The sequence below is a fragment of the Colobus angolensis genome, unplaced genomic scaffold, assembly GCF_000951035.1.
Source record: "Colobus angolensis palliatus isolate OR3802 unplaced genomic scaffold, Cang.pa_1.0 Scaffold17, whole genome shotgun sequence".
NCBI classification, from domain to species: Eukaryota; Metazoa; Chordata; class Mammalia; order Primates; family Cercopithecidae; genus Colobus; species Colobus angolensis.
In genome coordinates this window covers 12,084,158-12,102,052 of record NW_012114821.1, presented here as the reverse complement: position 1 = coordinate 12,102,052, position 17,895 = coordinate 12,084,158, and the positions used below count along the sequence as shown (strand labels likewise).

General features: G+C 47.4%; 1 protein-coding gene across 2 annotated transcripts in view; it reads left to right on the top strand.

Annotated features, from left to right (window-relative positions):
• The window catches only part of WISP1 (WNT1 inducible signaling pathway protein 1), a 36,800-nt gene extending 19,538 nt beyond the window's left edge, over window positions 1–17,262 (top strand). The window contains exons 2-5 of one of the 2 annotated variants that reach the window (XM_011938148.1): window positions 2,367–2,646; window positions 9,914–10,174; window positions 14,518–14,711; window positions 16,880–17,262. In XM_011938148.1, coding sequence (XP_011793538.1) covers window positions 2,367–2,646; window positions 9,914–10,174; window positions 14,518–14,711; window positions 16,880–17,179 — 1,035 coding nt within the window. In that variant the 3' untranslated portion in view covers window positions 17,180–17,262. The remainder of the gene's footprint in view (window positions 1–2,366; window positions 2,647–9,913; window positions 10,175–14,517; window positions 14,712–16,879) is intronic. The other variant, XM_011938149.1, reaches the window with a different exon arrangement.
• Window positions 17,263–17,895: the final 633 nt, after the last annotated feature.

Here is a 17,895-nt window from a genome sequence, read left to right as displayed (position 1 = left end):
ACCCCATGGAGTTCACAGGCATTAACCTCCAAACCTAATTTGCCTGAATCCCTCTGCTGATCAGCGGCAGGGCCCCAATTCCACCTCAGCACCTGCTCCTTTCCCTTCTTGAGTGATTGTCCCTGCAGCCCTGAGGTAAGTGAGGTGGCCTCACTTTACAGGGAGGAAGCCGAGGCCCTGAGCAGGTGGAAGCTGGCTGTGACTCACGTGGCTGTGCAGGGCTCAGATCCCATGTCTCTTCTGTGAGGACCTGCAGGGCCAGGTCTAATCTAATCCAAATCTAATCCAGGCCAAATCTAATCCAAATCTAACCAACAAATATCTAATTTCTGAGGCTGTCTAGTGACTTAAGGGAAAGCCAGGCACACGCAGGTCAGCGAGTCAGGAGAGTCTGCCCAGAGAAAGGGGCCCAAGGTTCAAAAGATAGGAGGGCCTCTCAGCCACAGGGAACTGCATCACAGCGGCCTTGAAGTAGGGAAAGGGTGGATTTGACCAAGTCCTGAAATCAAGCTTAAAGTCGGGTTTTGTCTGTTGACTTGCAAGGGCTTTATTTATCGCATCAATATTTACTACATTTATTATGAGCCGGGCTCAGAGCCTAGACAGACTAATTCAGAAATTCATCTGAACCACTTTCCTCGTCCCTGGTCCTTCAAGGTGCAAGAGTGGACCCCACTCTCCTGGGCAGAGCAATTACTGCCCTGGTGTTCAGAGAGCTTCCATTCCTCCTTGGGATGCCCAGCACTTTGCATAGTAAATCCTTCGAGTTGTAGTAACTCACCTCTAATACTTGCCTCTCCCATAAGCTGTGGATTCCCTAATCATAGGGACTTTTAAAACTTATCTCCAAATGCCTGAAGCTTAAGAGAGACTATGACCTACCTCTGCAAATGTTTGTTGAGTGAATGAAAGAACCCAGAGGAGGCAAAAGTAAAAGCTGTTGCAATGAGAGTTAGGAGACGAATTTGCACCTTGGCCTTGCTGTGAACTGTGTCATCCTGGGAGTGTCCATCTGTCTCTCTGGGTCTTGCTTTCCTCCCCTGTAAAGGAGGAAAGAATTTGTCTGAATAGCTCAGCACCGGAACCTGGTGTTCAGAGTGGAAAGCAGATCTGTAACCCCACAAAGCAGGCTCCTCTGCTTCCAGATGGAGGAAGCAGCCCAGAGCCCAGCCAGCCCCCTGCCCCAGCCCCACAGAAGCCCTGGTTTCTCCCTGCTGACTTCGGAACTCAGGCGTCAACAATGGGAAATGCTGGGCAGGATGCTCCATGGCCTGCCCAGGAGTAGGAGGACTGACTCAAAGCCTGGCTCTAGCTCCCGCTCCTGTGTCCTCAGGCGATTCTCTTCCTCTCGTAGGCCCAGGTCTCCTTTGAGATAGAGCAAAGGGCACAGATGGGATTCAGGGGGCCAACCAGATGGGATGGCAGGTGATGGGAGCTGGAAATAGTGGCAGCCTGGAGCTCCTGCACTCAGACACCTGGGCATCTCCATCTGCCAGTCCTCGGGCCTGGGCAGCTCTTTGGGCCTTGGTTTCCCTTCCTAGCTGGCCTGTTGTTACGTTCATCATATTTGCCAAAATAAAAATGAAGCTGTTGGCCGGCGGATGGGAATGGGGATGCTGGGGAAGAGTGCCGGTTGGTAGCATGGAGTGTGTGTGTGTGTTGGGTGGGGGGTCTCATTGCCCTGAGAACAAAATAAAAGGGCTCCTCCTTGCAGGGCTGGTGCTGGCAAAGGAAGCGCCACTCACTCCCTAAGGGCCGGGGCCCATGCAGCTGCCAGGAGCTCTAAAACTGAACACCTGCCGTTGCACCACGCCAGCCCTTTCCGAATACTCAGAGGGGAAAAAAATAATAAAAGGTCAGCGGGCTGAAACTGTTGTTAAATAGGAGTCCTCTGACTCAGAGAGGCCTTAAGAACTCTTGATGAGTGACAGAACTGGCCCTGCAGGTCCTCAGAGAAGAGACATGGGATCTGAGCCCCGCACAGCCACATGAGTCACAGCCAGCTTCCACCTGCTCAGAGCCTCGGCTTCCTCCCTGTAAAGTGAGGCCACCTCACTTACCTCAGGGCTGCAGGGACAATCACTCAAGAGAGGAAAGGAGCAGGCGCTGAGGTGGAATTGGGGCCCCGCTGCTGACCAGCAGAGGGATTCGGTCAATTGGTTTAACTTCGCTGCATGTTGGGCTCCTCTGTTCTATTTGTTTTATTGAGAATAAAGGAGATGTTTGGCTATCAAAAGCATGATAGAAAAAATCATTTTCTGAAAACTTCTTGAACAGTATGAAGACAGGAATGCAATGGTAGGACCCTTCGGGCATTGAAACCCCTGCCTCAGTAGCCCTCCTTCCCCTCTGCCTTTCCCCTGCAGGCCCTCTCTCCAGCCCCTACGACCATGGACTTTACCCCAGCTCCGCTGGAGGACACCTCCTCACGCCCCCAGTTCTGCAAGTGGCCATGTGAGTGCCCGCCGTCCCCACCCCGCTGCCCGCTGGGGGTCAGCCTCATCACAGATGGCTGTGAATGCTGTAAGATGTGTGCTCAGCAGCTTGGGGACAACTGCACGGAGGCTGCCATCTGTGACCCCCACCGGGGCCTCTACTGTGACTACAGCGGGGACCGCCCGAGGTACGCAATAGGAGTGTGTGCACGTAAGTGAGTCCCTCCATACCTTCTGACCAGCCCCTTAGCACCCCCAGCTCTGGCCCCAAACCCCCCTCCCTTGGCACCCCTACAGCCTTTCACCTGGCCAGGCTTCTGTTCAGCAGGAGATACACCCCATGGTCAGAGGCCAGAGGCTGGGCCCTACCTGAGAAGGGGAGGGAAGGTTGCCTGCACTCATCTCGCCTCCAGAACTTTGCTTCTTGCTTTATTCTCAGTCCTAGAAGCACATTCATGGCTGTCCCCAAAGAAGAGGGAGACGTCATGAAATACCTAAGCCTGGTTTTATTCTCTTAGTGGTAGGACCTTTTAATGAATGCCCATGGCCTACCAGGACACAGCAGCATACTATAGAACTCCAAATATTTTGGTAATATTGTAAATTAAAACAATATGATTTTAAAAATCCAGTAGCCTTGAAAGAATGAAAACCAGTAGCCTACAGTCATCCCTTCCCACCAGCTACCTACATTTCTCAGTTACTACAGTCACTTTAATTTTCTAGTTATTTCTTCTGATAGCTACTACTATAAAATATGCCTTCTGCTGTATCTTAATTGCCTTGAAATATCAATTTTCTATGATCTATTAATATTCTAAGATAGTTGATGATTTACCTTCTCAGTACCACCTGATATATCCCTACCTTCCAAATAACATTGCCATGATCTTTGGTTATACGATCATCAGTATTTATAATATTATGACTATGTAAATATTGTTCACTGCAGTATGAGATCATGTACTTGTTTGAATTTCCTTCCTTATGATGCTTTTTGTTTTTCCTGGACTTTCTAATGTCCTTTGCTTTTTCTTTATTCTTGGTCTATTATGATATCCTCCTGTTTGGAGGTGGTCGTTGTTGTTGTTGTTGTTGGTTGTTGTTTTCTTTTGTCTTCAAGTGCTCCATCATGGGTATTCTGTCCTTTTTTGTTCCAAGACACCTCCTTTATGAAACTTTCTGACCTCCTGCTTCTGTCTGGGCTTGTATTCCCTTGAACTGTGTAAGCATTACCCAAAATACATGACTCATCAGATTCAGAGAGGTAACTAGGTATTATGATGCAGCAGCCTAACTTCTGAAAACTTCCACAAAGTCTCATAAACCCCAAAATTCCCTTCTTCCCTTAGTGCTGAATCAAGCCTTCCCCTTAACTATGACTCCATATACACCCCATCACATAGTCACACACAATATAGTCTCTCATCCTCAGCTAACCATTATATTTTTTGAGGTGGATTGTCAATGAGGGTTATGTACGTCATTTGTAGTCAGACAATTTTATTTTATCTGAACCTCATGGTTAATTTATGACAGTTTCTTCTCTTTTATCATTGGTTCATGCTTCAACTTTCACACCAATCCTTGTGTCTTTGTGTTTCTGTGAATAACCATCGCACTTCTCCCAGCCTTCTAATTTTTCTTCTTTTACTGAAACTCATTAGCAGCCACATAAAAGGTACGTTGAAAGAGAACTTGCAGCATCACCTGCTCAGAGTCATCTGATGTGTTGGTTATAAATGTTATTCCTGAGCCCCACCCCAGACTTGTTGAATTAGTCTCTAGAAGTGGGAATGAGGATCCATTCCTTTAACAAGACTCCCAGGTGATTCTCATGCATGCTAAAGTTCAAGAATTGCTGCTAATATACTGTCAGTTATCTGTTCTAATATACTGTCAGTCATCTGTTCCCTCCCCATAACCCAGGTAGGGAAACCTGGCCTGGACTTCTTACACTAGAACCACCTCCAGTTATATAAGCCTGTCTCATAATTTATTCCCCCTGTGAAAACTGTTCTTCAAGGTCATTAAAAAGATAATTCTGTTCACTGCCATTGCACTAATCTCTAAAGCTGTATTGAGATCTTGTCATCTGTCAGGCACCACTCATTTATAGATGTTCTGTCATGGATCCAAAGATTGTGTGAACCCAGAAACTGCCTGTCCTGCCTGCCTTCCCCACTGGTGGCCTGGAAGACCCCCTTCCCTGTCCTCCTCACCCCCAATCTCTGCATCTTAGGTCCTGCCTTGACCCAGTACAGTCACTTAACTTCCCAACACCATGGGCTTCTGTGTACTTCCTTTCCTTTTATTTTAAAAAACAGAAACTGTAGGGCAAAGGAGATTGTAATAGATTTTACACTTACCAGTGGTTCCCTGGTCATGAAGTTTTGCAAGCATTGAGATAAATGAAACTAACCAGGAGCTATAGAAATTCTCATAGGCTTCAAATGTTCATGTCCGTTGCCAAATTCCAAAAGAGAGCTATCATAAGCTTCATAATAAATTTTTAAAATGTATTTAATACTAAATTTTTTCATTCAGATAGTTTCTCACCCACCCATTACACTACACACACACACACACACAGTTATACATATACACATCACACACATATATGTGCCCACACCTGCACACATACACAACTGACTACTGCTCTATTGAACATGTTCCCAGAAGTGCTACCATAGTGTCTGAATTCATGAGACCCTCATGCAGGAAAGAAGAGAGTGTGGGGTCTGCAAAAGAATACACCTCTGGGCCAGAGGGTAAACAGAACAAAGGGTTCCTCTAAGAAACAGTCTTTCTGCAAATGGTCAGCTAAGCCAATGGACAGTTCCCAGGACAGGCTAATTCTGTCCTTGAAGATTTGCATGTAATTAGACCAGAACAAGGCAAGTAATAAAAATGAGCAATCGCAACCCTGGCTCATATAACTCAAAGAGAGTATGATGGGTACAATGGCAATCTGGTGTGTGCAAGCCCTGGCTCTCAGAGATCACCCTACTGGGCCCAGCCACTGTGGCCAAGCAGAAAAAAGCTAGGTCTTGTTCGGCATGCTTAGTTTTCAAGAGAATCCAGATATATGGATTTGTGTATGATTTGTAAACATTGGCAATACATTCAAAAATATTTTTAAAACCACGCTGTGGGCCAAACTAAATACATCTGTGGGCAGAGGGTGACCTCTGAGTTACATCTTTTGGCTATTTCAGTTGCACAAACACTACTCAACATTTAAATGAAGCTCGGTCAGGCTTGAGGGCAGTGTGGTTTGGTGGAAGGATTATGATATTTACAGGCTGACAGACTTGGGTTTTAGATCCTGGCTCTGCCACTTGCTAGCTATGTGACCACGTGCACATCACTTAAGGAGCTTGATAAAACCAACCCCACATGGTTGTTGCAGAATAAATACGGAAATGCAAAAAAAAAAAAAAAAGTGATTGAATGCTCTTTGGTTTGGCTTGTGAGGAAAGTTACCTCAGTCTTATTCACAGCCACCTTCAGAGGAGGGAGCAGGTCTAGCTCACTCTTCTTCTAGTATGAGCCTAGATCCCCCATAGTGAAGAGTGAGGAAGCAGTAAACTCATGCAGGCTCTTCGGACCTAGACAACTGAGCTGGAATCCCAGCATCATTATCACTCACTAGTGCTATGACTTTAGGCAAGCTACTGAACCTTTTAAGTTTCAGTTTCTTTTTCAAGGAAAATGTGACAAAGTTTATTTCTCTGGGTGGTTGGAACATCAAGTGCCTGCTACATGGCAGGAGCTGAATAAAGGGTAGCACTCACCCCGGCTCCCATCCATCCATCCCTCCACTGATTCTTCACACAATACACATAGGTGAGGCAGCAAACACAAACAGAGCTACAACAAGGTGTGACCCACTGTCCCTGTTGAGAGTGGGACTGACAGTCCATGGGAGGTGTGGGAAGGGAGGGAAAGCCCTGATGGCAGAGCAAGTTGATTTGAATTCCTGAAAGTGCCTCAGTAAGAGGAGAGCTAACTAGATCATACCTGTACTGCAGATCTGAGATTAGATAGGAGGTGGTGAAGGAAACCCAACTGGCTTCACTATCTCGCCTTTGATTAGCTGGAAAGTGAATGAGTTGGCTGATGGGACCATCTGCAGCCATCATTCGTCCCACTAGCCTGTGGTGGGCAGGCTGGTCAGAGCCAGTAGCAGCACCTCACTTCCCCACCCAAAGCTCCAAGGACAGACACTGGAGCGCCATCTAGATGCAGTGGTTTTCAACCTTAGCTGCAAACAGGATTCACCTGGGGAACTTTAAAAATACGGAGATCAAAAAAAATAAAAACTACGGAGATCAACAAAGGAAATACACTGACACCCAGGTCGCCCCCCGTATTCTGAGGCCTGGCATGAGCATCACAATTTTTAAAAGCTCCCCAGGTTCCCCTGGGATTCCCCTGTGCAGTTGGTGGGGAGAACCACTGTACTGGGGACTCCAGGCATCCAGCACTGACCTCTCCCTCCAAAGTCTCCACATACAGGGGCAGAGTCCCGGGCTTAGCCCACTCCCTTCTACACACACACACACACACACACACACACACACACACACTCTTCCTGGAGAGACAGCATGCAGGCAGAGGCAGGGTGACTCAGAATGCAAAGATCAGTGATTCACCCAGCACTTCCTCTGCTTTTTTTGCCTTCCTCTGTCCCCTCCTTCACTGGTGTCTGGTGGCAGGAAATGGGCTGTGGAGTCAGGTCCCCTGAGTTTGAGTCCCAGCTGTATCATTCACCAGTTTTGTGACCTTGAACAAATGAATCATTTAACCTCTCTGAGAGCTTTCCTGTCCATCAAAGGAGAAAAATAAAACTCTCTTCATGAAGTCATCGGGAGAACTGAATGAGATAATGTATCAGATGGTGCCTGGCACTAGATCAGAGGGTCAGTTGATGTTAGCATCTTTCCTTTCTGCACCTCCTGCACGGATAACTGCACCCCAAGAGAAACAGTAGCCGCAGCAAGGTTCACACAAACCGGGATTCTGCTTCCCACTGTGGTCACCTTGGACGCGACACATCTTCACTTTGCTAAGACTTTGTTTTGCTATATATAAAGACAAAGATAATAATGTGATAATGTTTCTGTATAGAATAAAATAAGTAATGCAATGCATAATAAAGAGTAGAGCTCACCCAGCTCCCATCCATCCATCCCTCCACTGATTCTTCACACAACACACATAGGTGAGGCAGGAAACACAAACAGAGCTACAACAAGGTGTGACCCACTGTCCCTGTTGAGAGTGGGACTGACAGTCCATGGGAGATGTGGGAAGGGAGGGAAAGCCCCGATGGCAGAGCAAGTTGACTTGAATTCCTGAAAGTGCCTCAGTAAGAGGAGAGCTAACTAGATCACACCTGTACTGCAGATCTGAGATTAGATAGGAGGTGGTGAAGGAAACTCAACTGGCTTTGGGTTTCGCAGTATCCAATAACAGAGTACTTCAAAAATCTTCATGCCTGCTAGATATTAGAATTATTACTATTATTAATAGCCACCTTTAGGCAATCCCTGAAGGACAGAACTGTTGGCCCACTGCAGATTCCAAACTACTCTTTCTCGGGTGATCACTCATGATGTCCGGGGCTCTCTGCCTGTATTTCCAGAAGCTGTCCTCCCGAGAGAGCATGGTGTCAAGGGTGACATCTGCCCCAGAAGTCCCCAACTCTCCCTGGAACTCCAAACTGGCATAACTAACTCCACATAGCCACTCGGTTGTCAACCAGGCATCTCGCCTATAATGGAGAACACTTGAGTCCACCCAGCCCAAACCCTGATTGTACAAGGAGGACAGAGCATCTTCTTCCTTCTTGACTCCTCTCCTCTCCCCTGCACAGCCCCTCTGTCAGCAAGTCCTGGCAGCTGTCCTTCCAAATCTGTCTGGAGGCCGAGCTCTTCTCTTTCTGGCTTCAGACTGCTCCCTCTCACCTGGGTCTCAGGGTGGTCCCCCATGCTACCTTTGCCCTCTGATCTGTCCTCAACTCAGCCCCATGAGTGTTCTTGCAAAGCATACTTTCTGTCATTCATTCAGCAGTTTCTTACTGAGCACCTACTATGTGCTAGGCTCTAACAGCTTTGTACCTTCCTCTGAGCCTACAAGGAAGCCTTCTCTGACCTGCTCTCCTTCCCTTTTCCTTCTTATCTCCCCTCCTCAGACCTCTCCCACAGCCCAGGCTTGCTCCCCGCCCAGGTCTTTTTACTTAAGTGGGCCCCTCGCTACCTGGAAAACTCCTCCAACCCCCGCGTGGGCTTACTTCCTCACCCCCTTCAGGCTTTTCTGAGCATCCTCACCCAGTGAGGCCTTCCCCATCCACCTAATTTAACCCTATTCCTGTTTGCACTGAGAATACTCACCAGCAGCACTACAGGCTGCAGCATTTACCCCAAAATAACTTTGCCACAAAATATCTCACTTTTATTATTCTATTGACATCATTCTGGAATACCAACTTTGAAAAACAAAAGATATCAATCTATTTACAGCATTGTGTTTTTAGTAGTGGTCTTTCCATTTACAAAATGTCGTAATTCTTGATCACTGAAAATGTCAAATCCTAGAAAACCTAGCATTCCTATGCATAATTGTTCTTCAACAGTTGGCCGGGATTCACTTGATGAATCTGATTTTTCTGAAATAGATTATTCTGATGATTCAGACAATTCCGATGTTAGTTCTGTTTAGAAAGAACTCCAAGAAACAGATTTTCTATTTTATTTTTACATCGAAAATCAGTCAGATTTGCTTCAACCTCAAAAAGCATGTTTATATAAAATTAAATGAGCTCTGGCAGCTAGCTGAACTTTTTTTCTAAACAGGGAAAGGGTTATTAATAAATTTGCAACTGTCTCCCCACTCCCGACTCCCCCTCCCTGCTCCACTTTTCTCCCAGACACTTGTGACCGCCAACAATCCGTATGACCTTTCCACAGCATAAGCTCTTTGAGGGCATGACTTTTGTCTGTTTCCTCCGCTATTGAGTCCCCAGCACCTGGAAGGCTCCATAAATGCGTAGGGAATGAATGGAACACGTGTTTCGAAGTGTTCTGGCTTTTCTTTACAAGTCGGTCACCTTCAGAACCATGAGCCCTAACGGCAGGTATTTGTCAGTACCAGGCTTTGTGCCTGGTGCTGGGGACCCTGCAGGCAGCAAGCCACCCGAGTCCCTCGGGATGCTGCATCCTTCCACTCCCTAGGTGCTGGCTGAAGCTATAAAGGAACTCCCGCACTTCCTCTGCTGAAGTCCCACCAAACACTCAGCCCTGCCCTGTGCACTCTCACACCTCCCTGCCTTTGCCTTTGTGCCTCTGTTCCTCCCCCATGCTGGTAGCCATCCCAGGGATTGGGGCGTGGTCCACAGGGAGCCCCTATAAAGGCAGCTGGGCCGGCCAGGGGCATCAAGGCCACTGGACCTGACCCGCCGCCTGTGTTTGCAGAGGTGGTCGGTGTGGGCTGTGTCCTGGATGGGGTGCGCTACAACAATGGCCAGTCCTTCCAGCCTAACTGCAAGTACAACTGCACATGCATCGACGGTGCGGTGGGCTGCACACCGCTGTGCCTCCGAGTGCGCCCCCCGCGTCTCTGGTGCCCCCATCCGCGGCGAGTGAGCATACCTGGCCACTGCTGTGAGCAGTGGGTGTGTGAGGACGACGCCAGGAAGCCACGCAAGACCGCACCCCGTGACACAGGAGCCTTCGGTGGGTGTGGGCCCGAATGGGCTGGGGACGGGACCCTACAAATGGGTTGTGGACTCTCCTGGAGCTCTGACCACCATAGAATGACTCATTCCCCAGTCCACTAGGTACTAGCTTTGTGACCTTGAGAAAGTCATACCTCCCCTGAGACCCTACTGCCCCATCTGTAAAACAGAAATAATCCCATCTGTCTAGTCTGTCCTATGGGATCCTCCCAGCATAAAATGAGGAGTACTTTCTAAAGAACAAAGCCCTAAAAGTGCAATCCATTATTATCCTACTAAAGCGTTAGGGATGGGTGGTGGAAGAAGGGTAGGTGTGTGGGTACCCAAGGAGAGGAGGCATGAGCAAGAGGAGATGGGTCTAGTAGAAGCTTCATGATGACTTGAGGCTTCCCCTTTGCTATGAAGATGGGTGGGCAGGTGAGATTTCAGCAGGTAAACCAGATAAGAGGAAGCCCTGGAAAAGGAGGGTGGGGAGGGGCCCAATTGTTTCACTGCTGCTTACTGGAATGTAGCCCAGGGCCATACATTTAGCATGTACCCAATTAATGTTTGTCATACAGGTGGGTGGGTAGATGGATGGATGAATAGATAGATAGATGAATGAATAGATAGGTGGGTGGATGGATGGATTGGTGAAGAGATGGATGGATAAATAGATATATGAATGTATAAATAGATGGATGAGTGGATGGATAGATGATGGATGGATGGATGATGAATGAATGGGTGGATTAATAGATGGATGGATAAATAGATAGGTGGATGTATGAATAGGTGGGTGGATTGATGAGTTGACAGATAGATGAACTGATGGATAGCTGTATAAATAGATGGGTGGGTAGATGGATGGATAGATAAATAGATGGATGTATGAATAGATGGATGGATGGATGGATGGATGGATGGATGGATGGATGGATGGATAAATAAGTAGATGAGTGGACAGATGGATGAATGGATGGATAGATGAATGGATGAATTGATAAATGGATGGATGAATGAATAGATAGATGGATGTATAAATAAATGGATGATTGGATGGATAGATGACGGGCAAATAGGTGAATGATGGATGGATCAGTTAATAGATGGATGGATGGATGGATGGCAGATGGGTGGATGAATGGATGGATGGGTGGGTGGATAGATGGATGGGCTAACAAGGATCTGAACTAGGGTAGTGGGAGTAGAGGCAGCGAAGAAGGAACAGGCACAAGAGGCATTTCTTCAGTGAGACTGAAGGTCTTAATGTCGATTTAATGCATAGGGTGAAGAAGAAAGAGAGCCAGAGGCTGACTCCCAGGGCTTGCCATTGCCTAGGATCAAATACAAGAGAAGGAGCACATTCGGGCCAAGGGAGATCCACTTAGTTTGAAACAGACTGAATTTAAGACAGAGTGCCCTGTCCACGGGATCTTAAGAGGAGCTTCCAGTTTCTCTTTATGAGGAAGAAGGAGAGGAAATAGGAGAGCTCTGAAGTCATCTGCTTGGAGCTGCTGGTGGTGATGGCTGGGATGGCCTGAGGGTAACATGCAGAGACAGAGGGGGCCTGAGGCAGAGGTCTGGGAATGCTGACATTTGAAGGGTGAAGAGGATAAGAGGAGGCGTGGGGAAATCAAGAGAAGGGTTGGAATGTATGAAGAAAACCAGGAGCATCTGATGCCATGGCAGGCAGCAGATGAGGACATTTCTAGAGGAAAGTGCTTACCAGGCAAGCAGTAGAGAGCAGCGGAAAAATGGCAATGGAGTGAGAGTTCTAAGGGTATTGGTGTTTTTTTTTTTAATTATAGCTGCTGAAGACTGCTCAGGTATGGTGTGGGGCAGGATTTCTCAAGCTCAGCACTGTCAACATCTTGGATGAGAGAATTCTTTGTGGTGGAGTTGTCATGTGCATTGGAGGATGTTTCGTAGCAATCTAATGCATGACTACTAAATCCCAGCAATCTAATCCCTGGGCTCTACCCACTAGATGCCAGTAGCACCCTCTCCCTCAGAGGTGTGACAACCAAAATCACCTCCAGACATTGCCAAATGCACCCTAAGAGACAAAATTGCCAGGTGGAGAAGCAGTCCTGTGTGGATAGGAGAAGGCGTGGAGGACAGTTTTGTCCCCAGCAGCCCCAGGGCAGCAAGGCAGCTGTCCCACCACCACCTCCCCAGCAGGGCCCATTGAGGGTCACGGGGGAAGCAGGGAAGCAGAAGCTGTCTGTCCATTGTGTGTGGCCCAGTGACCCTGTTCTGACTGAGCACAAGAAGAGCCCCTGCCTAGCAGAGGCGACCCAAAAACCAAAGCTTTTATCCTCCCGGGCAAATCCCTCCCCACTGCCTCCCAAGATGCTTGCAGCTCCAGTTCCTGCCAGCCCTGCCCCTCCTGTCCTTGGATGCCTCCCATTTCAAGTCTCTCTCTCTCTCACTCAGTGATTCCTGCATTCGTTCATCAATATTCTCTGCACACCTATAAGCTTGGAGGAACTTACCTTTCCTCTTTCTCCTAATCCTGGTCACATTTCTCTCCTTTTCTGTGTTTATCTTTTCCCCTCTCTTTCCCTCCCTTCATTCTTTTTATTACTTTTATTACCTTCCCTCTGTTTCTTTCTCTCACACACACGTTCTTTTTCTCTCTCCTCCTCTCCTTCTTTCTCTGTCTTTTCTCTGAGCTTCCATCTGTCTTTCCACCGCTTCCCTCTCTGCCTGTTCCCTCCTCTCCTCATGCACATGTGTGTTTGGATGGGACAGGCCTCCTCTCCTCTGCATCTTGTTCCATCTTTCTGTGGGCAGTTCTCTGTCTTAACAGCTTTTAACCTGCTTTGGTCTTGAGCTCACTACCGTTTTCCATTTTTCAGATGGTTAGAGAGCACCTACCATCTTCTAGATGCGGGAGATACGTGCATCAATAGGACCATCAAAGAGTGGGTAGTTGAGTTGGCTGATAGTCAAATGACCACATAGACTCACGTTAACTAAGGGCTTTAGCTTACTAAAGGCCAGGGACAGCTTGGGTGCTTTCATAGGCGTAAAGTTGTCTTTTCTATCACGGTACGGGAAAGAGATGCTATAGCCAACCCCATCTGCAGGTGGAGATCCTGAGGCAAGGAGGTGTGAGCTAGCTTATTGGAAATTACATAGCCAGCAAGTAGCAGTGCAGTGCTTCCAGTTGAAGCCTGTATGTCCTCTTTTTCCTTTTTTTTTCCTTTTTTTTTTTTTTTTAAACAGAGTCTTGCTTTTTAGACCAGGCTGGAGTACAGGGGCGTGATCTCGGCTCACCGAAACCTCTGCCTCCCAGATGCAAGCAATTCTTGTGACTGAACCTCCTGAGTAGCTGGGATTACAGGCACATGCCACCACACCCGGCTAGTTTGTATATTTTTTAGTAGAAATGGGGTTTCACCATGTTGGCCAGGCTAGTCTCAAAACTCCTGACCTCAAGTGATCCACCTGCCTTGGCCTCCCAAAGAAGCCTATATGCCCTCTTAACCACTATGCCCTCGGCATCACTAAAACAAAATGTTAGGTGCTAGGATGTAGCTACTTGCCTTTGAACTTCTCCCAAGTAACCTTTATCTCTGCAGAGGCAGGAGAATGTCTTTTAAAAGTCTTATTTCTGGCCAGGCGCTGTGGCTCATGCCTGTAATCTCAACACTTTGAGAGGCCGAGGTGGGCAGATCACCTAAGCTCAGGAGTTCGAGACCAGTCCGACCAACATGGTGAAACCTCACCTCTACCAAAAATACAAAGTTAGCTGGGCATGGTGGCCCATGCCTGTAATCCCAACTACTTAAGAGGATGAACAGGAGAATAACTTAAAGCCCAGAATGCAGAGGTTGCGGTGGGCCATGATCGCATCATTGCACTCCAGCCTGAGCAACTCCATCTCAAATAATAGTAACAATGATAAAATAAATCCTATTCCCAGCACCTAGCAAGATGTTTGATGCATACTCAGTAAAAATCTAAGCCCTATTATTGTGTTGCCAGCCCCATAGGCAGCTGTTATTGTTCTAATAGGGAGACAGGCCCAGGGTGGGTTATCTAAGATCACACAGCTTGTAGGTGGTAGAGCAGAATTTGAACTTGGGTCCACCTGTCTCTAAAGATGGGTTTCCTCCCATGCTTCCACACTGCCTCTCTTGATCAGAAAAATACAAGGAGCTCAGAACATGTCCTCCACTCCCTGGGTACCTTTGCTGGTTAGAAGCCAACTTGCTGTCTTGTGGGAAAGGACAGCCAATTTCTCTCTGTTCCCCCTGAGTTCTGGGGACCCCAGACCTTAGTGTGGTGAAGGTGAGGGTTGGGGCCTGGTGGGAGCTGTAGACTCATGCAGATTCTGGTCCCCACACACAGATGCTGTGGGTGAGATAGAGCCGTGGCACAGGAACTGCATAGCCTACACAAGCCCCTGGAGCCCTTGTTCCACCACCTGCGGCCTGGGGGTCTCCACTCGGATCTCCAATGTTAACGCCCAGTGCTGGCCTGAGCAAGAAAGCCGCCTCTGCAACCTGCGGCCATGCGATGTGGACATCCGTACACTCATTAAGGTGGGTCCAGAGCAGGGGTGGACGTCTGGACTTCACAAGCAGACAAATCTGGGTTTGAGTCTGGCTCCTGAACTTCCTCGTGGGAAGCATTTGTAAAGTGGGAATATTGTAAAGTGGGAACAGTTAAGCTCACTTAGTAGATCTAGTGTAACAGCTGTTTGGGATAATGCAGGTCAGCAGATTGGTGCACTGTAAATTTCACTCAATGGAAGCTTTGGTAGGCATCATATTATTAGAATCAGGATCACTCCAGGAAAACCTCAGGGACCCTCAGGAGTGGTCTTCTGTAATGATTCTGAGGGATCCTTACCAATTTCTATCCTCCCTTCACTCCCATGCCAACCCACTCACACAGAGCAGCCACAATGGGTGATATAGGGAGCACTAAATGAGGCTCAGGACCCTTAGAGTCAAATGTCTACTTGCATTAATTGCATGTGACTGTGGCCAATCTCTGCTCATCACTGAGCCCCCATTCCCTCATCATTAAGATATTGGAGTTGATCTCTGAAATGCCTTTCAGCTTTAAGAGTCCAAGATAATTGGCCGGGCGCGGTGGCTCAAGCCTGTAATCCCAGCACTTTGGGAGGCCGAGACGGGGGGATCACAAGGTCAGGAGATCGAGACCATCCTGGCTAACACGGTGAAACCCCGTCTCTACTAAAAAATACAAAAAGCTAGCCGGGCGAGGTGGTGGGTGCCTGTAGTCCCAGCTACTCGGGAGGCTGAGGTAGGAGAATGGTGTAAACCCGGGAGGCGGAGCTTGCAGTGAGCTGAGATCCGGCCACTGCACTCCAGCCTGGGTGACAGAGCGAGACTCTGTCTCAAAAAAAAAAAAAAAAAGAGTCCAAGATAATTAAAATAAAGCATCAAAGAAAATTGGGCCACATTCGCTTGAGCCCCAGCTTCAGAGTTAAAAGTGGATCTCATTTATCTAATTCAAGTCTCCCTCACTCATGCCTTAGGAGTGGTCAGCCTTTTGTCACATGAAAATCAAAGCAAAAAAACAAAAAATTCAATAGTTATTCCATTTTTGGAATGCTGATGGTTTCTTAGGGATGCTGAGGCCAGGGTTGCCTCTGGTGTAAAACAAGCAGCACAGCTCCCTGTGATCCTCTTCAGACATCCAACATCACTGCTCATCCCCTAGACACCTTCTCCAGTCATCTACATACTGATCAACTGGATCCATTTTTCGTCTTCCTTCTCCTTTTTCTCCTTTTCTTTCTTCTTCTTCCTCTCTGATTATTTTTCCCTGTAATACTAGCTTTTGTATTTTCTGCACTTGGTATACAGTAAGCATTCCATAGACATCTCTTAACTGAAAACATACGTGGAAAATGTACCAACCGCAGCAAATTAGAGCAAAGGTCCTAAGCTGAGTGAGATGGCTCTACCATTACTGGACCAGATAATGCAAGTCCAAGCCAATTTTGATTTCTAACCAATTTTTTTTCCAGAATTATGTACCCTCAGAGAGTTTCCCAAATTGGGCAAGCTTCATGCCGCCATACAGCCTAGATCTAGCATGGTGCTGTACACAGTAGACCCTGAGAACCCTTAATCCAATGGATTTACTCTGTGCCTACTCTGTACTAGGCATGGAATTATACCACAGAGACACAGAAAGAACAGCAAATCTCAAGTGGCCCATAGCCCAGTGGAAAGTAGAGTTACCTTTTAATAATGTAAATCCATTTGAATATATTGCATATTAAAGGTGTGTGTGAAAGACCACGAGAGGCAAAGGCGGGCAGGGAAGTTAGGGCAAAGCATGTCCCCTGAGCATGGAGTCCCGATGCCAGTTCTGCCACTAGCTAGACAGGGGAACTTGCTTGGATGAAGTAGCTACACAGGCTCCCCATGTTGGTGAAACCACGATGAATGGCCATAGGCAAGACAAAAATGCAGGACAAAAGAGAAACTGCAGGCTGTGAGATACAACCCAAACAAAACATGTTCCTCTGTGGTCCTCCATTTACCCCTGTACAGTACACTGGATCTCACTGTGTTTGCTGTTGTCCCTCCTTGCTTGAGGATGCTGTGAAGCTGAAAGTAAGGTGGAATGCTCCCACACAGTGAGGAGGGAAAAACTGGGGGCTCAGGGAAAGAAGGTGATTGTCCATTCTCTGAGCACCCCCACTGAAAGCGCCTTTCCTTTCCTTCAGGCAGGGAAGAAGTGTCTGGCTGTGTACCAGCCAGAGGCATCCATGAACTTCACCCTCGCCGGCTGCATCAGCACACGCTCTTATCAGCCCAAATACTGTGGAGTTTGCATGGACAGCAGGTGCTGCATCCCCTACAAGTCCAAGACCATCAACGTGTCCTTCCAGTGTCCTGATGGGCTTGGCTTCTCCCGCCAGGTCCTATGGATTAATGCCTGCTTCTGCAACCTGAACTGTAGGAATCCCAATGACATCTTTGCTGACTTGGAATCCTACTCTGACTTCTCAGAAATTGCCAACTAGGCAGGCACAAATCTTGGGTCTTGGAGACTGACCCAATGTCTGTGAAGCAGTCAGCCCTATGGTCAATAACTTTTCACCATTGAGCCTTATTTTGTCAATTTCCCACTCATTCCTAGTTACCCTGATCTGGACCCTTGGCCTCCTTTTCTGTCTCTAACCACCCAAAAGACCCATGATGGTGCTGATCAGGCCCATACTATGAGTTTTCTCCTTGACATCATTCAGCATCTACTCCAAAGAAAAATGCCTGTCTCTAGCTGTTCTGGACTATACCCAAGCCTAATCCAGCCTTTCCAAGTCACTAGAAGTCCTGCTGGATCTTGCCTAAATCCCAAGAAACTGAATCAGGTAGACTTCTAATATCACCAATTTCTTCTTTAGATGCCAAACCACAAGGATCTTTGGGTCCATTCAGATGGATAGATGGAATTTGGAACAATAGAATAATCTGCTATTTGTAGCCTGCCAAGAGGTACTGTAATGGGTAATCGTGACGTCAACACACCAAAACTATCCTGATTCCAAATATGTGTGCACCTCAAGGTCATGGAACATTTGCCAAGTGAGGTGAATAGTTGCTTGATTTTGATTTTTAATGGAAAGTTGTATCCATTAACCTGGGCATTGTTGAGGTTAAGTTTCTCTTCAGCCCTACACTGTGAAGGGTACAGATTAGGTTTATCCTAGTCAGAAATAAAATTTGATAAACATTCTTA